The sequence below is a fragment of the Danio rerio genome, chromosome 17 (genome assembly GCF_049306965.1).
Source record: "Danio rerio strain Tuebingen ecotype United States chromosome 17, GRCz12tu, whole genome shotgun sequence".
Taxonomy (NCBI): domain Eukaryota; kingdom Metazoa; phylum Chordata; class Actinopteri; order Cypriniformes; family Danionidae; genus Danio; species Danio rerio.
The window spans coordinates 32,527,531-32,552,079 of record NC_133192.1 but is presented as its reverse complement, the minus strand read 5'-3'; the positions used below and the strand labels follow the sequence as shown (position 1 = coordinate 32,552,079).

General features: G+C 38.0%; 1 protein-coding gene and 4 non-coding genes across 17 annotated transcripts in view; all 5 read left to right on the top strand.

The window, feature by feature from the left end:
* Window positions 1–1,082: 1,082 nt before the first annotated feature.
* Window positions 1,083–1,155, top strand: trnav-cac (transfer RNA valine (anticodon CAC)). The gene has a single exon. It is a non-coding gene; the product is annotated as a tRNA-Val (tRNA).
* A 279-nt stretch (window positions 1,156–1,434) lies between these two features.
* On the top strand, window positions 1,435–1,507 carry trnav-uac (transfer RNA valine (anticodon UAC)). Its single transcript has one exon. It is a non-coding gene; the product is annotated as a tRNA-Val (tRNA).
* Window positions 1,508–2,471: 964 nt separating this feature from the next.
* trnav-uac (transfer RNA valine (anticodon UAC)) lies at window positions 2,472–2,544 on the top strand. The gene has a single exon. It is a non-coding gene; the product is annotated as a tRNA-Val (tRNA).
* A 1,938-nt stretch (window positions 2,545–4,482) lies between these two features.
* Window positions 4,483–4,555, top strand: trnav-cac (transfer RNA valine (anticodon CAC)). The gene has a single exon. It is a non-coding gene; the product is annotated as a tRNA-Val (tRNA).
* Window positions 4,556–7,678: 3,123 nt separating this feature from the next.
* eml1 (EMAP like 1) overlaps window positions 7,679–24,549 on the top strand; it is a 101,476-nt gene continuing 84,605 nt past the window's right edge. For 8 of the 13 annotated variants that reach the window (XM_073927529.1, XM_073927527.1, XM_073927523.1 and 5 more), the window contains exon 1: window positions 7,679–8,868. In XM_073927529.1, coding sequence (XP_073783630.1) covers window positions 8,841–8,868 — 28 coding nt within the window. In that variant the 5' untranslated portion in view covers window positions 7,679–8,840. Of the gene's footprint in view, window positions 8,869–12,423; window positions 12,553–24,549 lie in introns of those variants that run through there. The other 5 variants (XM_073927526.1, XM_073927525.1, XM_073927530.1 and 2 more) reach the window with 1 other exon arrangement.

Here is a 24,549-nt window from a genome sequence, read left to right as displayed (position 1 = left end):
CTAAAGGTCCCCAGTTCGAAACTTGGCGGAAACAACGTCTGACTTTTATGACAATTGGTAATTTATGCTTCTGTTGATTACTGACATTACCTGAAAACATTCTTTCTGCAAAGCGCTGTGAGGCCATTAAAAGGACCTGTGGTGTTTCTGTAGTGAAGTGGTCATCGTGTTCGCTTGACACGCGAACGGTCCAAAACATTGTGGAAAGTAACAAACAGACTCTCTGCGATGGCACCACAAGATGGTGCTCACACCCCAACTGGAGGCTCCTGTGGTTATCACTATGACTTTGCATGCGGAACGGTTCCTGTTAGAAACTGGGGCGAAGTATGCAGATTTGATTTATGCACATTCTTAGTTGGCTCTCTGCTCACTGGATGATTTTTGCTACAAAGTCCTTGCTCCGAGCGAGGCAAACAACTTGTATGCTAAAACCGGCAGGGAGCTTGTTACACTGAGTATGCTTTGTCCGCTTGATCGACAAACGCAGACCCCTTGTTTTATCTTGAGAGGTCTAACTTGCCTGTTGAAAAGAACTGTGGGTGTCTGTAGTGTAGTGGTCATCGAGTTTGCTTGACATGCGAAAGGTCCACGGTTCGTAACCGAGCAGAAACAGTGCTCTGCTTTTTGGCGAGAAAATGAAAGCATCAAATGCGCCCAAAAGAACAATTGTCAAAAGGTACCTAATCCAAAATGGTATCTGCTTCCTGCATTGGTGCAAGTTTCCGTAGCGTAGTGGTAATCACGTTCGCTTCACACGTGAAAGGTCCCCAGTTGGAAACTGGGTGGAAAGAACCACTGGCTTTTATGACAATTGGCAAATCATGCTTCTGTTCAGCATTGACGTTGCCTGAAAACATTCTTTCTTCAAAGCGCTGTGAGGCCATTAAAAGGACCTGTAGGGTTTCTGTAGTGAAGTGGTCATCATGTTTGCTTGACACGCGAAGGGTCCATGGCTTGAACCCGAGCAGAAATAGTGCTCTGCTTTTTGGCGAGAAAATGATAGCATCAAATGCTCCCAAAGGAACGATTGTCAAAAGGTACCTAATCCAAAAGGGTATCTGCTTCCTGCATTGGAGCAAGTTTCCGTAGTGTAGTGGTTATCACGTTCGCCTCACACGCGAAAGGTCCCCAGTTCGAAACTGGGCGGAAACATCCTCTGTCTTTTATGACAATTGTCAAATCACGTTTCTGTTCAGCACTGACGTTGCCTGAAAATATTCTTTCTGCAAAGCGCTGTGAGGCTAGAAGTTTGAATACTACTCAGTGTTTACCTGCCCTGGTTCTGTTGCAAACTTGCGTAAAATCTGATTTCTTTCAGCTTTGTGTTGTGCATGAGCAGGTGGCCAGTGCGTTTGCTGGCCCTTCATGGTGCAGACCGCACAAGACAGTTCTGTAAAAATTACTTTAAAAACTTGAAGCTACAATATTGTGGTTTCCGTAGTGTAGTGGTTATCACGTTTGCTTTACACGCAAAAGGTCCCCTGTTCGAAACTGGGCGGAAACATACATTTGGCGGACTCTTTTGAGCAAAGCGACTTACAATAGAGGAGTTATTCAGCGTACTCGGAAGAGCGTGGAACAGTGAATTATATCATTGTGGAAAGTAGTGAACAGACTCTCTGCGATGGCACCACAAGATGGTGCTCACACCCCAACCGGAGGCTCCTGTGGTCATCACTTTGACTTTGCAAGCGGAACGAATCCTGTTAGAAACTGGGGCGAAATATGCAGATTTGCTTTTATGCACATTCTCAGTTGGCTCTCTGCTCACTGGATGATTCTTGCTATAAAGTCCTTGCTCCGAGCGAGGCAAACAGCGTGTATGCTAAAACCGGCAGGGAGCTTATCACACTGAGTATGCTTTGTCCGCTTGATCGACAAACGCAGACCCCTTGTTTTATCTTGAGAGGCCTAACTTGCCTGATGAAAAGACCTGTGGGTGTCTGTAGTGTAGTGTTCATCGCGTTTGCTTGACATGCGAAAGGTCCACGGTTCGTAACCGAGCAGAAACAGTGTTCTGCTTTTTGGCGAGAAAATGAAAGCTTCAAATGCGCTCAAAAGAACAATTGTCAAAAGGTACCTAATCCTTAAGGGTATCTGCTTCCTGCATTGGCGAAAGTTTCCGTAGTGTAGTGGTTATCACGTTCGCCTCACACGTAAGAGGTCTCCAGTTCGAAACTGGGGGGAAACAACCTTTGGCTTTTATGACAATTGTCAAATCATGCTTTTGTTCAGCACTGACGTTGCTTGAAAACATTCTTTCTGCAAAGCGCTGTGAGGCTAGAAGTTTGAATGCTACTCAGTGTTTACCTGCCCTGGTTCTGTTGCAAACTTGCGTAAAATCTGATTTCTTTCAGCTTTGTTGTGCATGAGCAGGTGGCCAGTGCGTTTGCTGGCCCTTCACAGTTCAGACCGCACAAGACAGTTCTATAAAAATTACTTTAAAAACTTGAAGCTACAACAATGTGGTTTCCGTAGTGTAGTGGTTATCACGTTTGCTTTACACGCAAAAGGTCCCCTGTTCGAAACTGGGCGGAAACATATGTTTGGTGGACTCTTTTGAGCAAAGCGACTTACAATAGAGGAGTTATTCAGCGTACTCGGAAGAGCGTGGAACAGTGAATTATATCATTGTGGAAAGTAGTGAACAGACTCTCTGCGATGGCACCCCAAGATGGTGCTCACACCCCAACCGGAGGCTCCTGTAGTCATCACTATGACTTTGCAAGCGGAACGAATCCTGTTAGAAACTGGGGCAAAATATGCAGATTTGCTTTTATGCACATTCTCAGTTGGCTCTCTGCTCACTGGATGATTCTTGCTATAAAGTCCTTGCTCCGAGCGAGGCAAACAACGTGCATGCTAAAACCGGCAGGGAGCTTGTCACACTGAGTATGCTTTGTCCGCTTGATCGACAAACGCAGACCTCTTGTTTTATCTTGAGAGGCCTAACTTGCTTGTTGAAAAGTCCTGTGGGTGTCTGTAGTGTAGTGTTCATCGCGTTTGCTTGACATGCGAAAGGTCCACGGTTCGTAACCGAGCAGAAACAGTGTTCTGCTTTTTGGCGAGAAAATGAAAGCTTCAAATGCGCTCAAAAGAACAATTGTCAAAAGGTACCTAATCCAAAAGGGTATCTGCTTCCTGCATTGGTGCAAGTTTCCGCAGTGTAGTGGTTATCATGTTCGCCTCACACGCAAAAGGTCTCCAGTTCGAAACTGGGGGGAAACAACCTCTGGCTTTTATGACAATTGTCAAATCATGCTTCTGTTCAGCACTAACGTTGCCTGAAAACATTCTTTCTGCAAAGCGCTGTGAGGCTAGAAGTTTGAATGCTACTCAGTGTTTACCTACCCTGGTTCTGTTGCAAACTTGCTTAAATTCTGATTTCTTTCAGCTTTGTTGTGCATGAGCAGGTGGCCAGTGCGTTTGCTGGCCCTTAACAGTTCAGACCGCACAAGACAGTTCTATAAAAATTACTTTAAAAACTTGAAGCTACAACAATGTGGTTTCCGTAGTGTAGTGGTTATCACGTTTGCTTTACATGCAAAAGGTCCCCTGTTTGAAACTGAGCGGAAATATATGTTTGGCGGACTCTTTTGAGCAAAGCGACTTACAATAGAGGAGTTATTCAGCGTACTCGGAAGAGCGTGGAACAGTGAATTATATCATTGTGGAAAGTAGTGAACAGACTCTCTGCGATGGCACCACAAGATTGTGCTCACACCCCAACCGGAGGCTCCTGTCATTATCACTATGACTTTGCATGCGGAAGGGTTCCTGTTAGAAACTGGGGCGAAGTATGCAGATTTGCTTTCATGCAAATTCTTAGTTGGCTCTCTGCTCACTCGATGATTCTCGCTACGACGTGTATGCTAAAACCGGCAGGGAGCTTGTCACACTGAGTATGCTTTGTCCGCTTGGACAAAAAAGGACCTGTGGGGTTTCTGTAGTGAAGTGGTCATCATGTTCGCCTCATGTGCAAAAGGTCAACGGTTCGAAATCGAGCAGAAACAGTGTTCTGCTTTTTGGCGAGAAAATGATAACAACAAATACCACCTTAGGAACGATTGTCAATAGGCACCTAATTCAAAAGGGTATCTGCTTCCTGTATTGGTAACAGTCTCCATAGTGTAGTGGTTATCACGTTCACCTCATGCACGAAAGGTCCCCAGTTTGAAACTGGGCGGAAATAACCTCTAGCTTTTATGACAATTGTTAAATCATGCATCTCTTCATTACTGACGTTGCCTGAAAACATTCTTTCTGCAAAGCGCTGTGAGGCCATCAAAAGCAACTGTGGGGTTTCTGTAGTGAAGTGGTCATCATGTTCACTTGACACACGAAAGGTCCATGGCTCGAAACCGAGCAGGAACAGTGCTTTGCTTTTTGGCGAGAAAATGATAGCATCAAATGCCACTATAGGACGGTTGTCAAAAGGCACCCAATCCAAAAGGGTATCTGCTTTCTGCATTGGTGCAAGTTTCCGTAGTGTAGTGGTTATCACGTTCGCCTCACACGCAAAAGGTCCCTAATTCAAAACTAGGTGGAAACAATTTCTTGCTTTTATGACAATTGTCAAATCATGCTTCTGTTCAGCACTGATGTTGCCTGAAAACATTCTTTTTGCAAAGCGCTGTGAGGCTAGAATTTTGAATTCTACTCAGTGTTTACCTGCCCTGGTTTTGTCACACGAAAGGTCCCCAGTTCGAAACTGGGCGGAAACAATCTCTGGCTTTTATGACAATTGTCAAATCATGCTTCTGTTCAACATTGACGTTGCCTGAAAACATTTTTTATGAAAAGCGCTGTGAGGACAGAAAGAGGACCTGTGGGGTTTCTGTAGTGAAGTGGTCATCATGTTCGCCTCATGTGCAAAAGGACAACGGTTCGAAATCAAGCAGAAACAGTGCTCCGCTTTTTGGCGAGAAAATGATAGCATCAAATTTCCCTTTAGGACGATTGTCAAAAGGCACCCAATCCAAAAGGGTATCTGCTTTCTGCATAGGTGCATGTGTCCGTAGTGTAGTGGTTATCATGTTCGCCTCACACCTGAAAGGTCTGCAGTTCGAAACTGGGCAGAAACAACCTCTGGCTTTTATGACAATTGTCAAATCATGCTTCTGTTCAACATTGACGTTGCCTGAAAACATTTTTTCTGAAAAGCGCTGTGAGGACATAAAAAGGATCTGTGGGGTTTCTGTAGTGAAGTGGTCATCATGTTCGCCTCATGTGCAAAAGGTCAACGGTTCGAAATCGAGCAGAAACAGTGTTCTGCTTTTTGGCGAGAAAATGATAGCATCAAATGCCCCCTTAGGACAATTGTCAAAAGGCACCCAATCCAAAAGGGTATCTGCTTTCTGCATAGGTGTAACTTTCCGTAGTGTAGTGGTTATCATGTTTGCCTCACAGGCAAAAGGTCCTCTGTTCGAAACTGGGTGGAAACATACATTTGGCGGACACTTTTTCGCAAAGCGACTTAAAATAGAGGAGTTATTCAGCGATTCAACAAGATGAGGCAATGAATTCGAGAAGTGCTTTTTATTTATTCCAAGTGACTTGTTTGTACTCAGAGAATTTAGTGCTGGAGTAGGAGTTTTGTTTTTTTTAGAGAGAGGGATATTTACCGGAGGTCAGGTGTACTCGGAAAAGCGTGGAACAGTGAATGATAACATTGTGGAAAGTAACGAACAGACTCTCTGCAATGGCACCACAAGATGGTGCTCCTGTGGTTATCACTATGACTTTGCATGCGGAAGGGTTCCTGTTAGAAACTGGGGGGAAGTATGCAGATTTGCTTTTATGCACATTCTCAGTTGGCTCTCTGTTCACTGGATGATTCTCGCTGCAAAGTCCTTGCTCCAAACGAGGCAAACGATGTGTATGCTAAAACCGGCAGGGAGCTTGTCACACTGAGTATGCTTTTCCGCTTGATCGACAAACGCGGACCCCTTGTTTTATCTTTGCAGGCCTAAATTGCTCATCAACAGGATAAGAGGGGTTTCTCTAGTGTAGTGGTCATCACATTCGCCCAACACTCGTATGGTCCTAGGTTCGAAACTGAGCAGAAACAGTTCTCTGCTTTTTGGCAAGAAAATGATAACATCAAATACACCCTTAGGAACGATTGTCAAAAGGGACTCAATCCAAAACGGTATCTGATTACTGCATAGGTGCTAGTTTCCATAGTGTAGTGATTATCATGTTCGGCTCACACGTGAAAGGTCCACAGTTCGAAACTGAGCGGAAACAACCTCTGGCTTTTATGACAATTGTCAAATCAGGCTTCTGTTGAGCAGTGACGTTCTCTGAACGTCCCTCTGCTTTTTGGCGAGAAAATGATAGCATCAAATACCCCCTTAGGAACCATTGTCAAAAGGCACCCAATCCAAAAGAAACTGAACTGCACATTTTTGCCTGACATTGTTCTTCAGGTAGTTTTATGAATGGATGGAGAGGAGATGCAGCATGAGTTAATTTTTGTAGATGAGGCTGGGTTTAACCTGACGAGAGCATGGAGTGGAAGAAACTTTGGCCACAGGGCTATAGTCAATGTCCCAGGGCAACTTGGGGGAATTATACAGTAACACTCTGTGCAGCCTTTACAAAGAATGGGGTCCTCCACTGCCATGACCATATGGGCCCTAACAACACAGCACATATACTTAAATTCTTGGACCAATTGCACAACATAACAGCAGCAAATCAAATCGATCATATGCAATACATTGTTGTCTGGGACAATGTGTCTTTCCACCGTTCTGCTCTGGTTCAGAACTGGTTTCAGCAACATCCACATTTCACCGCCCTATATCTTCCAGCACACTCTCCATTCCTTAACCCTATAGAAGAGTTTTTCTCGGCAAAGTGGTGGAAGGTATATGATCTCCATCTCCAGGCTGAGGTACCCCTCATCCAAGCCATGGAGGAGGCCTGTGACCAGATGGAGGTAGCAGCAATACAGAGATTCTACATTCAAGACATTTCTTTCCAAGGTGTCTTGCTAAGGACAATATTGCAATGTTGATAATTCTTTGCCAGATTCAGCTAGGCAAAGAGAAAATGTCTAACTTACAGTTCAATACGCAAAGTGACGTGTTACAGTACTTTGAATCCTTATGCCAACATGTTGGACATGTTGAGGAATAAATGAGTTTCTTCAGTGTGCAGCGTTGGTCTTGAGTAGTTTTTGGTGAATTTACTTTATATTTGTACTTTGTTGATGGTAGCCTACTCTAATCATAGGGATGTAGAAGTGCTAAAAGTGTTTTAGGTTTATCACAGCAGAGTGTAACTCGTTCAAACAGAGTATAGTAAATGTGAAAATGTGTGTTTCTTATGGTAAAAAAATTGTGTTTTTTAAACAGAAGTGTATAGTTTTTATGAGAGTGTTTAATTATTCAAAGGATCTGTAGTGTTTTGCTAATTGGCTGTGTGGTTGTGCTAATTGTGTGTATTTTTTTGAACACACTGGCCCTGTTTTGAAAATCACTAAAGGTGTTTTGAAAAAGTGCTTAAGCAATCCAAAAACACTGTAATAGTAAATATGCCAAGACCCAAAGCATGAGTGCAACTCATCTGTGAGATGGTAACCTCAAAACTAAAAAGAAATTACACACAACTCTTCTAATCTTCAAACTAATGAAAATTAAACTCTGACAACTCTTTCTCTCAAATTTAAGATTAATTTTATTTTCCAAACATTCTCCTCTCAATTCAATCCCATGCAAAGCTTGCTGGGAACTACACATCCTTAATGACATATCCATTATTAAAATGTACTTAAAACTACTGGGTTTGCAATGATATTTACTTACAAAATTGTAATTTTCGACAATTAATTATTTTCATTCATTTTCTTTTGGCTTAGTCCCTTTATTCATCAGGGGTTGCCACATCAGAATGAACCACAATCTTATCCAGCATATGTTTTACACAGCGGATGCACTTCCAGCATCTATCCCAGTACTGGGAAACATCCATACACACTCACAGTCACAATAGTTTATTCAATTCACATATAGCGCATGTCTTTGGACTGTAGGGGAAACTGGAGCACCTGAAGGAAAGCCACATTAACACAGGAAGAACATGTAAACTCCACACAGAAACTCTATACTGCCAACTGACCCAGCAGGGACTCTTACCAGCGACCTTCTTGCAGTGCTAACGACTGAGCCACTCTTCGACATTTAATATTACATTTTAAAAATTATCTGAGTAAATCTATTAGATTTTACTACATCAAAAAGTATTTTTTAGTATATAATTAAACTATAAAACATCAAAAAACTGTTATTTAAGATTACCTGTGTTGTTTTAACCCACATTTGGTTAAAATATAAAAAGAAACCCAACAACTGGGTTAAAAATGTAATAATCATTTAGGATAAAATATCTTGAAACAACAGTATTTTTAAAATAATGTATAATGTCTGAACTTGAATGCACATGTGACACTGTTTCAACAACAACACAAGTCATTGTATTAAACCCACAGTCACAAAAGTCTCTCACGCATTGGCATCCACTGGTAAAAGCAGAGTTGGACCGGCTCATCTGCTTCAAAATAACCAGAGTGCAGCATTTGAATCCAGGAATGGAGTCTCTGAGTGTAACACAGGCCGCTCAGATTAAATGGATCTCCTCCAGAGGCAGGAGGGAGGGTGTGAACATATTTATCCTCCAATAGAGGCCCAGGCCACGAGGGCTCGATATGCATTCTTTGCATCCCATGGTTCTCAGCAGGACAGAAGCCGAGAGGAGTCTGATGGTGTCCGCAATCTCAAAGAGCAACTTGTTTTTTCCTTTCAGATTTTCCCAGAGAGAGATTTTCCACAATGTCAGACTGCGAAGGGCTTCCGATGGGTGAGTATCCAGTGTCAGGGAAATTGGGGTTTATCCTGCTTTTGGCCTGGCTCCACGCGGACAGCTCATCCTGCAAATATGTTCTGATATTCTGCTTGATGAGAGTGTAAAGGTTTTGGCCATATAAGGCTGCTCTCAGACTGACCAGAGACTGTCATTTTACTCATGTGCTTCAGCTCTGTTGTGAAGTGTGTTATAGTAGAGGATTTATCTGGATCATGCATCACAGCTGAACATGGTTATTTATAACAGTGCTGTGATGTCATTGGCGTCTTCATGGCAGTTCATTTATAACATGCAAACATAAGAAGGGATCATTTCCTTCACATAGAGTGTCTAGGAAAGTCTGATCACTGGCTGGGTCTCTTTAAAACAATCAGATATAAATAGATTTCTCCCTCCTGGCGTGGAAGAACAGTATTGTTTATCAGGTGTTTCTACTGCTCAACACTCTGAAATATATAGACCCTGTCACACAAATAGTTGTTTTTATATTTGAAACTTTTATATTAAAGTAAAAGCACATTCAGTCAGTTTGTATCTTTAGTGAATACTGCGAGGAAATGAAACTCCATCCCACCAACAATTAGAGGACTCTTCGTTCTTTTCAGTTTCTTGTTAAAATTGGTTATTGACAAATCAACAGTATCAACGCAAGTTCTGTATTCTTGACAGTAGACCTTCTTGTACTGTTTGTCCTTGGCTTTGTTGTCTTATCGCCTTTGTTATTTCTCTCTTTTTCCACTTATGTCCTTTTTTTTTTTTTTTTACTTCTCTTTGTATATTTATATAGATATATACAATATTTGTGCTATAATGCACATGATAATGTTTCCATCCTTTAAATATAAAATCTCAGCTCTTGCCATCAAAAAGATGTTTTAGGCAGCCTCAAGTAAAGAAAAATATGTATGTGTCCTTTGTGTCGACTGCCATAAAAATTTTAAATAAGTACGTATAGGGTTTTAATTGAGTTTTTAATTTGATTTATGTAATGACATTGAAGATATTGTGTTGCTTGTTTTTCTGTGATATGTGTAATGTGAATGCTGATGTGGTTGTGTGGTTAAGCCAGATAAATTTCCACATGTGGACAATAAAGAAAGTAAAGGTGAAGTATGCTTTGTTTATTTTTAGGTGTGACTTTTTAATGATTTGTCAACAATCTACATTTGTTCACATTGTCCCAGTAAACAAATAAACTACACTAAAGTACTGACAAAGATGTCTTTTTTAAAGAATATTAATAACAGTTTAGGTCGGGATGGTGGCTCATTGGTTAGCACTGTCATCTCACAGCAAGAAGGTCATTCGTTCGAGCCCCGGCTGGGCAAGTTGGCGTTTCTGTGTGTAGTTTGCATGATCTACCTGTAAACTGGCCATAGTGTATGTGTGTGAATGAGTGTGTCTGGGTATTTCCCAGTTCTGGGTTGCGGCTGGAAGGGCATCTGCTGCGTAAAAAAATTTGCTGGATAAGTTGCCGGTTCATTCCGTTGTGGCGACCACTGATGAAAAAAGAGACTAAGCTGAAGAAAAATGAATGAACACTAATAACCTGTTGCTGAAAGGTTCTTAGAGGAGGTTCTTAGTTGAGTGTTGAAAGTCTGTGTATTTGATAGTTGAGCTTAGGAAAATGTGTAATGAGGTGGTTTTCACAGTTATTGATTTGTAAAAAAAAATCATGTTATAAACACACACACACACACACACACACACACACACACACACACACACACACACACACACACACACACACACAAATAAGCATTTTAGCATAAATGGCTTCTGGACGATATGGTTCTAAACCTGGGGTGTCCAAACTCGGTCCTGGAGGGCCAGTGTCCTGCAGATTTTAGCTCCAACTTCCCTCAACACACCAGCAAGGATGTTTCTAGAAAGGCCAATTAGAGCTTGATTGGTTAGCCCTGGTGTGTCTGATTGGGGTTGGAACTAAACTTTCATAGCCACCGGCCCTCCAGGACAGAGTTTGGGCACCCCTGTTCTAAACAAAAACGCTGCAGTTTGTAGTAAATGCCTGTATTTTGTGATTTGATATAGCAAACTCAAATTTAAAAAGCATAAATGGCAAATTAGTGTGCTTCTGTTTTGCCCCCAGGTATGGATATGCTATGCTGAATATTTAATCTTTTGAAGGTTTATTATGGGAATGAAATCAGTGCATTCTCTTCCAAATCTCTGTGGGTGTTATCAGCAGTCACATGTAATAAGTCATTGCTGCTTTTGTGTTTGCCAAGGCTCTGTTCTGGCACATGATGGTGTTCACATATTCGCAAAACATCGGTTTAGATAAGCTAAAGTGTCTATACCTACCCTGTAAATGATTTTTGTAAATTACGTAGTATTTAACTGTAATGTGAACTGTGTTTTTACTGTAGGACAAATGCTTTGTTACAGTTGCATTGTTGAAATTACTGTATTTTACAAATATACAATACTTTCAATACATGTACAGTAAAATCAATGGTGCTGTAAATACAGTATTTTTGTTGTAATTGATTAGTGCTGCCAGTAAGTTACTATAGATTCAACAGGACATTGTTATCAGTACATTAGTTAATTTGTTCTGCTATATTAGTACTGCTAGAAGAGATAATTCAGTTATTGTTAGTCTTTGATCATTTGTGCAGCCCACATTAGTGGTTTCCCATTTATGTCATAGTTTGTAAATGAGTTCATATATCTTCAATTTAAAGTAGCCTGTGCCTAAAGTTTAGTTATTGAATCTCCAGAGAGAAGTTGTGCAGTAGTTTCCAGTCATGAGACACATAAACAGATAACCTTGAGCTGTTTACAGAACTGATTAATTAGGATGCACTTTGGAATCCCTTTCATAATTGTGAAGAACTTCTTTGTTTAATGAAGCTCAGAGTTTAATGAACCCATTTTGTGTAATTGTTGGGCCTCTGTGAAGGAGGCTTTGTTTTCTATTGACTAAATCTTAAAGTGCTGCAAATGTACTGTGAAGGGCACACTTACAAAAAAAAAAAAAAAAGATTTCTGCAAAATTGTTGCAAACAATATGGGCTGAATTTAAACAAGCAAATTAAATTTAGTAATGTTCAACTTAAATTATTTGTTTAAATTCAGACTCAAACTGAAATATTTTTTATAACCACCTACAAAATATGAATAAATCTAATGATTGATTTTTGAACATTTTTTTACACTGCATAAATAATCTCATATAACCAGATTTAATATAGCCTACACTGTGTGTGTAATTTCAAAATCAAAATCAATACAGTTGACTATATTTAAATAGGATAAAACTGAATGAAAACTAAATTACTTTTTAATTTATTTTCTATTCCATAGACTGTTGAGTTTTGCAAGTCTTCATTACTTATTTTATTTTGTCTATTGAATGTTGTTCAAATAGTCTAGTTTTACACTTGTCCACAAGTTTCATTGAGCAAAATACAACATGAACTTACATCAAAACAAGGGAAGTGTATAAAATTTGTATGTGTGAAAAATACTTATTTATATTAAAATGTACTTGTTTATTTAAAAAAAGACCCGTCCCTTACTTTTGGCGCCATTTTCACCACAAACTTTGTTTTGGCCAATAAAGCGTTTGCTTAAAAGGCTAGATTGAATGTGACACGATATCCGAGAAAATGCAAAAAAAAAAAAAAAAAAAAAAAAAGAATAAAAATCAAGGTAAGCCGTATTTTTATATTTCCTTGTGTTAAGTACGATAGATGAGCAATTTTGTTGCGTATCAATGATGCTGCTGTTTATATTTTGGAGAAATGCTAGTTAGCTATTAGCCTTGAGCAGCATGAACACGGGGTCATTTTTGTTCATAACATTTAACGTTGAATGTAATTTCACCAAAGAATGCCATCAAAACCACAATGAAGTGAAAGTATTGATGTTGTTTCGAGAATTACAGAATATGGCACTGCTTTTTTTTTTTTTTTTTGTTGCTTTTTTGTAGACATACAACTAACCTAGCGACAGTCTGTTTTATTACTTTATATACTTTATATTTTATTTCAAGTCTACAAACACAAAAGCGTACATGAGCGAGAAAACATTCGTTGTTTGTTAACTTACAACAATATGCTTGCGCATTTATCTAAAAATGGACTATTAACTGAAGAAGTTTCTTGCTTGTACCTGCTATTACCAAACCACTAGATGTCGCCAGAACCCTTCAAAACAGCAATAGTTTACACGCCCATCTGCTGAAAGGTCAGATAATTCACAACAAAGCAGAATTATATGTAAATAATGATGAAATTTAAGTTAGGTTTAGTTTAACTGTGTGGCATGCTAATACATGACATGGTTATAGATTATTGTACTCTGTACTATTGTGCTTTTTATATTATTGTAGTCTTGAATGGCATGACAGGCTTTAAATAGCACACTGTCATTTTAAAATATTCCTTTTTGGGATCTGACAGAAGTGAAGGATTATTAAACATCCAGCAACTTTCTTTTTAATCTCATTATTTTACTGCCTCGTCCTGCATTCAGAAAATGCTAAAGTGATTTTAGACGTAGAAAATCTTGTGCTGAAAACACTTCATAATCCGTATGATTATGTCACATGGCACATATCTTTAATAAATTAGATTGGAATTGCAGGATGTTTTTTATATTGCATTTGTGTATTTTGATTATAAAGTACGGTTGTCTTTCATGCATTAAATTGGAAATGCAGGATTTTTTTTTTCTATCGCATGTGTGTAATATGACAGACTTCACTCATCTGGTGTGAGGAGGAGCATCACCATCCGTAATGCGATTTCAGTCTCTTAGTGTTGGTGGACACTAAGTGAGTTATTCAAGATAGTATATTGATCGGCCAGAGTAAACCTGGCTATCTAAGACTGGCAATGTAATGTCAGAGTAAAAGCAAGCATTATGATCCCACTGTGGAGAAAAAACACTCAAGCTTTTGTTAGATCTAATTAGGATCCTTTTAGAGAAATGTGATTTATGAACCCTTTGTTTTACGCTGATCTTTAATTGGTTGGATCATTGAAGTTGTCATATAATTGCATGTTCTAGATATTCTGTAACAATTAACAAGTCTCGATACACCAATTAATAGGAATATACTGTTACCTTTTTCTAAAATAACTAGGAATGCCTGATAAATTGGTATTATATGTAATGGGTTTTTTCATTTAATAGATTGCTTTTTGGAATTTTATTTGTGTGATTATTTAGTTAATCTGTGAAAAATACTAATTACAACTGCATACTAATGCCCCGGTCAGATTACACGATTTAGGCACGATTTTCTTGATGTAGGGTGTCGCAGGGAAAATCATAAACGACAAATGGGCGTCGTGACACAAGATTCAATCGTTTCTTCTCATGTAATGTGGCATTGTTCACGACAACCGATACTATGTCTGCGAGGCCTCACGACACTGACGCAGCAAGTCTAGCATATTTAATTTTTCCCCCAACTTCACGACGAGTTCCGTCACATGGTTGACACTGTACAATAGGAGCTCATCATTTCTCAAATATATCAGTAAGTGCTGCTGTTAATGCACTCATCAGGTAATCAAAAATAGGCTGCATGCTTTTTTATAGCTTACTTATGGGTGGGTCATGGGTGAATAAGATCAATTATTGGTTGAACAAACTATTGAACAAATTATTGTACTATTAAATGTATAAAATTACAATTTTTGAAAATCTTTTCCAACTGGGATATTCAAAAAAAAAATAAAAAATCCTTGGCATTTAGCCCTGTATAGATCTAAAAATGTATTCATACTGATCTTCAATTTTTTTTAAAAAGTCTTAAATTTAACTTGGTGTAACCTGCAGAAACCCTGGTGATGTACATGAATGTATAGACCTACCGGTGTTCAGAAAGAGGTCTGCATTGTTATAGCGGTCTTTAAAGAGCATCTTGTATGTTCTTCCTAATATAGTAACGGGGGGAGGGGATGGAAGGGGGCTCCGTGTGTTCAGCAGCCACGTCAGATATGATTAATGTTTTCCCTGCCTCACAAGATATGGAGCAGTGCAAGCAGGAGAACATACTCTTATATAATCAAAACAGATGAATGAACGGTTAAATCACACGTCATACAACTGACATATATTGATTTTTAAACGAGACATGTTTTTTCTTGTCATATACCTTTCAGTTGTAAGATTTGGGGCTTTTTTGGCTTTTCATTAAAAAAATCTGTCTAATTGAAAGAAAAATGACATGTTTAAGTGTTTCTTTTACTACAGTATTGGTTTGTGTTTGTAGAAAGCAATTATGGCAAACTCTAAAGGCCGCCTCCTCAAAATGTGTCTTTTGCCATCACAGTCTCCACCTCAAGAATAGTTATTTACACACACTTTACAGTTTTAGTCATATCTTTGTGGATAAACAATTTATTTGATTATAGCATTTTATTTAGCAATTTCATTAAAATAATTCACAATTTAAAATAAAGTTGCTAAATATAATGCTAAAATGATTTTGTATTTAGTTGGGCTTGTATCCAAAGGTGCAGTTTAGAATGCTACTGACACACATTGAATGTAGTAACCAGTAACCAGTGCTCTCACCACCATTATTACCATGACTGAGGTTAGAGATCTTGTTCCGGGTGTGTGTTAACAGTGTGCGTTCATTGGTGTGCACTTGGATGGGCTAAATGCAAGAGTACAAATTCAGAGTATGGGTCACTTCACTACTCGGGCAGGCCACATGTCACTTCATTTTCACATTCACTTTTTTCATTTTTCTGAATTATGGAGAGATATAATCTAAATTCCTGAAATAACCTCAGTAAAAATGTTAAGATAATGAAACAAATATGTGACCCTGGACTACAAAACCAGTCTAGTTGGTTAAAAAAGAGCTTTTTTCTAGTGATGCATACTTTGCTAGGATAGGACAATATTTGGCCGAGATACAACTATTTAAAAATGTTGAATCTGAGGGTTAAAAAAAAAACCCAGACAAAATCCCATTAAAAGTTATCTATATTAACTTTTGATCAGTTTACTACATTTGAGTTTTGATATATTTGACAATATACATGTATAGTTGACAATATATATTTATTGTCATTCTGCTACTTGTGTGGACATACAGTGGAATGAAATGGCGTCTCTCATTACCACACTGCTACAAAAATAAACATATTCATAAATATGAGCACAACACTGGACGTAAGAGCTATTTTAAATCTATACATGACTAACATACTGGAGCAGTAATCTTACTACACTAACTATTCATATACTATACATAATTAAACTATACACACAACCTAAGCCAGACTACATAAGCACTAAGACATAGTGATATCGTGGTAGGAAGCGATATATACGGTAGAAAATAAAACGAATGATTCATAATTTTTTATTTAAAATCCTAACAATGTTTGGCATCAAAGAATAACAATTTTAAGAAATCAAAGTAATCAATGAACTTTGAAAGTGGTAAGAACTATAAGATGTTTCCCTCCTATTGTTACCACCATCAACAGACACAATATGTTCAATCATTCATTCATTTTCCTTCGGCTTAGTCTCTTTATTAATCGGGTTGCCACAGCGGAATGAACCACCAACTTATCAAGCATGTGTTTTACACAGCGGATGCCCTTCCAGCTACAACCTAGTACTGGAAAACATTCATACACACTCATTCACACACAAACATTACGGAGAATTAAGTTTATTCAATTATATATAACATGTCTTTGGACTGGGGGGGAAACCAGAGCACCCGAAGGAAACCTACGCAAACACAGGGAGAACATGCAAACTCTATACAGAAATGCCAACTGACTCAGCCGAGACTCGAACCAGCGACCTTCTTACTGTGAGGCAACATTGCTAACCACTGAGCCACTATATTGGCACAATATGTTCAAATTTGGTATATTTAAATGGTATATTTATGGTATATTTCAAATTTGGAATATTTGATTCTATTTGGCCACCATGATTCATCTTGAAGACTCATATCTGTGGATTGTAGCTCGTGTGCAATATAGCCATGTCAACAAGATGCTGGAGTGAATTTATGAGTGCTGATGTAAGCTTTTATGACATCATCATCATCATCATGTGAATGGGAGTAGTAGGGGGTGCACAGTCACGCTCCTCTGCCTGTTGGTCCCTCATCCAGAAAGCAGGGGCTGTGTGGAGGCAGGGTCTGGAGCAGGTGGTGGTCCCGGGGTTTGAGGAGAGTAACGCCTCGGGGGAGTCTGCATGGCTGGATGCCCCGTCCACACCCTCACCAGCTGTGGATCGAGTCTAGACCAGCCAGAAGTGCTTGGAAAAATTTGGGAAATGCTGAGTGTAGGGTTGAATCTGAGAGAACTGGACTTGTGTGTTTGTTTGTTGTGAATATTTGCGATAGTTAATGGTCTTGGATGAGAATTGATTTGATGTAGATGTGGGTGAATTTAATATAGTTTTTTTGAATGATGATGATAATTGATTATAATTTGCTGAGTGTGTTTTTGTGCTGGTACCTTGGCAGGTTTAGGGTAGTAAATGATAAATAGTTGATGCTAAAACCACCATTAGGTGGCAACAGGTTCTGTCTTAATATGTGAGGTTTTTAAATGATTCATTTAAAATGTCTGATTCATTTAGAAACAAAGTATGTGATTGTCTTTATGAATGGATCATTAAATTATAGGTTTAGCGGATTCACTCAGAAACAGATTCATTTGGTATGTTATAAACTTTTTTTCATTGCCGAAACAGAAAAAAGAATCTTTTTAACTTCACATTTTTTCAAACTGCTGTGTAATAATGACATTTGTGATCTTGTTCTATCAGGATATCTGATGTAAATATGTAAGCTTTAATTTGGTTTGATAATATGCATTGCATTTGGACAATTTAAAAGGTGATTTTTCTCAAATTTTTTATGCATTCTTAGAATCCAGATTTTCAAAAAGTCATATATCTTGACCAAAATATTGTCCTGTCCAGCAAAACAGGTTATTTTATTATTAATATACATTTCCTATTAGTCAAACCTTGTAATAGTTATCTTGATAATGCAATAACTAGGCCTGCAACTAATAATTATTTTAATAATGGATTAATCTGTCGATTATTATTTTTCTTGAATCGGATAAAAAAAAGCATTTATTTCCAACCCTTTATTCAATAACATAATTAAAATCTTTAGAAGGTGCACAAACATCCATGAGCTCTTATAATAATAATAAAATAAAAAATGGTCCTGTTTTTAATCCAAATATCTAAAAAAATCTTAAATCAAGATGCATACTTGACATATAAAATTGCTTACAAAATGATGTCTTGTTTTCCAAAAAAAAAAAAAAAACACCTCAAAATTAAGTGATTATTTGCTTAAAACAAGCCAAATTATTTGCCGATGGGGTATAAGAAAAATAATCTTAATGAGATATAATCTCAAACAGAAGTTTTAAGCATGACTTAATTTATAAATTCACCAGTTGCTTCCAAAATACATGCAAGCAAGTGGTTCACCAGCTGGGAGAGGAATAGATTGAACTTTATTGTTACTTTCAATAACGTGTATCTGCTATGAATATTACACATTGATAAATTTTATTTGAATGGATTGTTAGACTTCCATTGACTTTCTTGTGTTTTTTTACAAACTCTAAATGTATTGTTTTACTAGTACTTGTGTGTATTTACATGTCTAAAACATGAAATAAGCATTTGGTTGGTTAAAAACACTGCATAACTGTGATAATATGACACGTCTTTCTCTGGCTGAGTGCCAGCCAACGCACTAAAGCTCAGTTTGAATTTTTCACGTCATGCTTGTTATCGATTTTTTTTAATCGATTCGTTGTTGCAGTCCTAAATATAGCTTCTTTCTAAAAATCATAGATGCATGCACTATAAAAATATATATATTGATTAATGTTACATTTATATGTCGGTAAAATTTTTTCATAGTCTGTGGTCCATGAGCGCAACTGAGTGATTATGTGCATTTTTTGGGTTATCGTCTAATTAAAAAACAAATGTGGTAAATATTGTATAATTATTGGTTATTATATGGTTTACGCTACATTCATTCTTCCATGGCGGGGCGCCACATTACAACTACTCATTCAAATCATTCAGTCCTGTTTTTTCTTTAATAGCGGGTGATAATCGCACCAAAACGTAAAAGGTAGGTTAATTATAACAGAGCGAACTTTTCTGTAACCGCTGTGCGTCATTTGTTTAACCCTTTAAGGTTATGTGCTGACTGACCTGCAGGGCTGCACGATATTGGAAAAAATTGACATTGCGATATTTTTTCCCCCTGCGATATATATTGCGATATTTTATATATATATATATATATATATATATATATATATATATATATATATATATATATATATATATATATATTTACTTAAAACTAGGGCTGTGACGGTCACCATGAAAACCGCGTCACCGCGGTGGTCATTGCCACCTCGGTTGTCCATTGCCACCGGCCGTAGTACGTGAAGTCACGCACTTTAAAACACAAATTACTGTTATGCTGCCAAGTATTACATATCAGTTAGAATATAACATTAGGCGCGATTCAGCAAGTTCAAGTTCAACCATGAATCTTGTTAGAAAACGAACTCTTACATCTGGGAACATTTTGGATTCGTGCCGACCGAGAAAGGTGAACGAATCAATTTGGATTAAGCTTTTTGTATGGGGGTTTTAAGTAAAGTGTGTTTTAATATTCACTGCTGAGTGCTGAGAGTCCAAACACTGAGGAGCAAATCCATCGATACGCAGATCCACGGGTCCCGAATAGGGTTGTAACAATATACCGGTGTGACGGTTTACCACGATTTGAACGTGCACGATTATCATACCATGAACAATTGCATATCAACGGTTTTAACCATTAAAGACCGAGACAGCCGCCAGCGGCTAAAAATAAGTATTGCTCTTAAATGTTTAATAACTTTTGATCCGCTGATCCGATTCATACGCGGACTTTCAGAGGCTCCGGAATCAGTGCGGTTACGTCATCAACATTTGACAACGCTGATTTGACAAAGAAACGCTCGTCACTGTGTCTCCGGACAAATCAGACATGATACATTGATGCATTGTCCCTCCTCCATGCCCAGATTGGTTCAAACTCGCTATATCACAACCAATAAGCATAGGTTTCGCTTTTGTTTGTGGACCAATCTTTTTGAACAACACGGAATGAGAGAAAGGCATACATTCATGCGCGGCTAAATAAAACGCAAAAAAAAAAAAGTTTTGCATGAAATAATTCTCATACTAAGTACTTTTGCATGCACAGCAGCACAGAAACATGACAAAACAGTGACACAGCAAAGACGAACTGCTGCTCTTGCTGTTTTCAAAAGACGCAAATGAAGATGCAGCTGTTTGTCTGCATTGCATACAACCACATCCAAATCCATGCTGGCACATAGAACCTAAGGATGTTCCATATTGAATCTAGTTTCGTTATGTAACTATTTATAGTATAGTAAATATTTATATCTATTTTTTACTAAGGATTTGCACCATGTTTATTTGGACTTTATTTGGACTTTGACACATTATTTATTAGTTTCTTATTTTTATTTGTTCATTGTAAGTGGTGGTGTTTATAGTAACTAAAAATATATTATATGGAAAAAGTCAAATTTGCTTCACTGTTCTATTATTTTGTAACATACCGTATACCGCGAAACCGTCAAACCGTGGTATTGTTTTAGACGATTATCATACCGTGAAAAATTCATACCGTTACAACCCTAGTCCCGAACCATGCAAGCTAGTGGCGATTGACGGTGAGGGAAAAAAAGCCATGTAGGCTTAATCAACTCCTGTCTTCTAAACGCAGAAGCCCAGCTCAGCCAGGCATGGCAGAGGCATTTGCAAAAATGGCCAGATACAAAAGAGAAAGTGATAAATGGAAGACATTGACGAGAAATTGAACATAGACTATTTGGTAACTAGTTAAGAACGCGCCGCTCCGCAGAGTAGAGAAACCTGGCGGAACAGAAGCAGAAGCCCTCTCTCGCATGATTGTGAAAAAGTAGCCTGTCTGTGCATTATCGCTACAAGCACACCGTCTGACAGTGTATTGCTGGAAACATTATAACCCCATTCTTCACTTAAACCAGACAAAGTCAACATGTTAGTTTTTCTGGCAAATAATTTAAAATATGACTACAAAAGGTGGAGAGAAACTACGCTGTTTTTTTAAACATCTGACTTATATTGTTACTAGGTTAATATTTTCTTTTTACTTATAATTATTAATATTTATATTATTATTACACTGATTAGTAAAGTGCCATTTAGAATTGTTGTTAAGTTCTTAAAAATGTAACGTTTAATTGTTATTATTATACAGTTTCAAGCAGTTAAAGTAATTTAATATTTAACTACAATATTTATAAACAGTTTTGTGTTGTTTTATTAACGAAAGTTCAAAAATAAACATGTACGTTTATACGGATGTTTTATTTATTAATATTAAATTCGGTTATTCCTTAATTTTTACATAAAAGGTAAATTAACTTAAGTAGGCTACATTATTTGTTGATGTACGAGATCGAGGAACATGTTTGCCAGTAAATAATGTTCCCACCACTTAAAAAACAAAACAAATGAATAACTTGCGAAAAGGATGCAATAAAAAATGCAAGCGCTTAATCATTCTTCACAATCGGATTCGTACGTGCAATAAGCCGAGGCTATATTGCGCCGACAAGAACAAGCCCTAAAACTAAGTCTAGAGAGAGAATTAATACTAGTTAATACTAATGATTATAAACACGAACTGCGTTGTATGATAAACGCCTCACAATCATGTCGTGATCTTTGCTGATGAACTGATATGTTATCGCCGTCTCCCCAGCCAGGTTTTCATCTGCTTTTTTCCCCTTCTTCTGGATACAAACAATAAAGTATCAGCGCCAGACCAGTGGTTTAAATTATATTTTACTCTCCTGATTTCTTTTCTTTTCATTAAAAAATAATTAAATGTTTAAAGTTTTGTATTGCATAGCCTATATATTTTTAAAGATTATCATTCAGCCTACCTGCAGCGCATGAGGTTGTGTGCTGGGCAAATCCCCTTTACTCATGCTACCCATTTCATTTATGACACTGTAAACTTGACTTGGCAGGCTGATCATCGTTAAACTCAAAAGGTGTTTTTAACTTGAGACTGCATGCTTCTGCATAATGTGATGTTTCTTATTACAACTGTTAGCGGTGTCAAAATGAAAGCAAACATTAAAAAGGGTTTTGTTCTATCAATTGTATAGTTTAGTTTTAATAATAGCTAATGTATATAATAAACTATAATATCGATTATTGTGTAGACTACAATGTTCAACAAAACAATTTTATTAGGTTACTCTAATAGACCAAATCCCTAACTGAAAAACGAATGTGAAAATGACAGGCAGTTGCGTCTTTGCTAAAATTAATTTAACGACAAATTTCTTTTGCTTTTTTCCCCTTTAGAGATCAAAAGAGCTGTATTTAAAGAATTATTTCACTAAAACATGAATTGAATGCCCAGTTCTTTCCTGTGTGAGTTTAGTGCGCCTCCGCCGCGTCTGCGTTTTTAAGGTTACAGGTGCACCCTGACCTGACGCGGGACCAGATCTCTGTATTGCTTTAATTTCTCAGTTTTCATAACTGCTTTGCATTTTCATATGGTAAAATATCAAAATTTATGTTCTGAAAGTAGTAGGAATGACGGGAGTGTTAGTAATTAATAACAGAAAGAACATTCACTTTTGAGTGAACTTCTGTCACGTGTTATTTTAGTATGATAAAATAAACAAAAATAGTAATGCAGAAAAGTATTTTTCGCTCTGCCAAGCCTTCTCTGTTGCTGTATAGAGAAGCAGCCTGCTCAGTCTCCTTACCCCGGCCCCACCCCGCCCACCGACTCCTGAACGTCTCACTCACTAACTCACTCACTCACGCGGGCATGCAGTGCGGTCTCATGAGGAAACGCAGCTTTTTGATATAATGTTTTTCTTGTTCCCAAATACAAATAATTTATCAAGTATTGTTTGACTTAAGTATTCGTAAAAACACTCTATTCCTGCTTTTCCGAATACCGTATTCCGGTTCGGCTCCACCCATAATATATATGTAATTTTTTTTTTTTTTTTTTTTTTTTGCATCGCACCCTCCTGCGATGTGACTATCGCGGATGCGCACATCGCGATTTCGATGCTGAAACGATATATCGTGCAGCCCTACTGACCTGTCTGACTGACAGGTGCGTGATGTGTGAGGCCAGTAATCACAACGTATAGCTGTTTCACTTTACTTCAGGACGCATTAATGCTACTCTGTAGGTCTATTGGAGACATTCATAAATATTCCTAGCAAATCTTATAAATGTTGGAGACATACTTGTTACATAAACGCACTAAATCACACTTCAGCAGCGTTTATTTGAGAGCACACAAGAAGATCTGCGCTTGAGCAGCGTATATTTGAGGGGGCGTGCAGGAAGTTTTGTGCACAAGCAGAGGAAATCGGCGCACAAGCACAGAGATTCGCATGCTCCAAGGCTATTACATAAATGCGATCACTTGTAATGCTGCGCACACGACATTTGTCATTAAAATAATGCCACAGGTAGTTGGTAGATTGGTGTAAAAAAGGCCTGCTGCCACAGCTGGAAAAAATCCCAGAAGAAACACTTTGTTATGATCACCAGAGATGTAGCCCACGCAGATCACTGGAGAACACTTCCTTTCATTCAGCTGAACTACATATCACTTCATGACCCGCAGTCACACACCAGTTTCAGCTCTTTATTACACACACACACACACACACACACACACACACACACACACACACACACACACACACAAAACTGATGCTGTTCAGGACTGATCAATAGGACTATACACGCTCCAAACACATTTGTCATTAATCTTGTTATTCTACCATCTGGACCTGTATTGAACTGTGCCTGCCTGACAATGCTATTAAATTGCATTTGGATCCTACTCATGTAGTTACATCCATCATTACAGAAACAATAGCAATTTCAAATGGTATACTGCAGTTTTAAGGAGAAAGTCAAGCAATGTTGACTGATGAAAACTGCATTACAATTTTTCACCACAGGAAGGCTTTAATGTATTCCAGTTTTTTTTTTTTTGTTTAAACCAAACATAAAATGAAAGTATCTATCGCTCATTGTATTGATCATGCTTTCCCAGCTACTGTTTATTTAATGTATTCAGTATTAATTGCTGTAAAAAGATGAAACCATTAAGCTCTTTTTGTAATGGTGCCTAGAAGCTGATTTCATTTGGCCCAGACTTTTCTTTCTTTCTTAATTCTGCTGAACTTATTCTTTCCACTCATCTGGTACTATTTCGCCTGCCAAATTAATCATAGTTGTGTATGATGTCATTTAAATGATGTCACCGTGGCTTGTTCAGCATTGTTTGACTCATGCTGATGTGAACCGATGATGTTTAGAGCACTTACTGAACACATTGTCTGTGTGCTGTTCTGTAGTTTTCTGTCTGGATTTTCAGTTAATTCTGTAGATGTGCCTAGAGGAATTTAAGAGCTATTTCAATCCTAAAAGCAGATGATCCGTGTTTAGGGGAAAGAATGAATGTGGGATAGAGAATTATGAACTTGAGAAACCTTACTGAATATTCATACTGGTGCTTCATTGTTGCAACG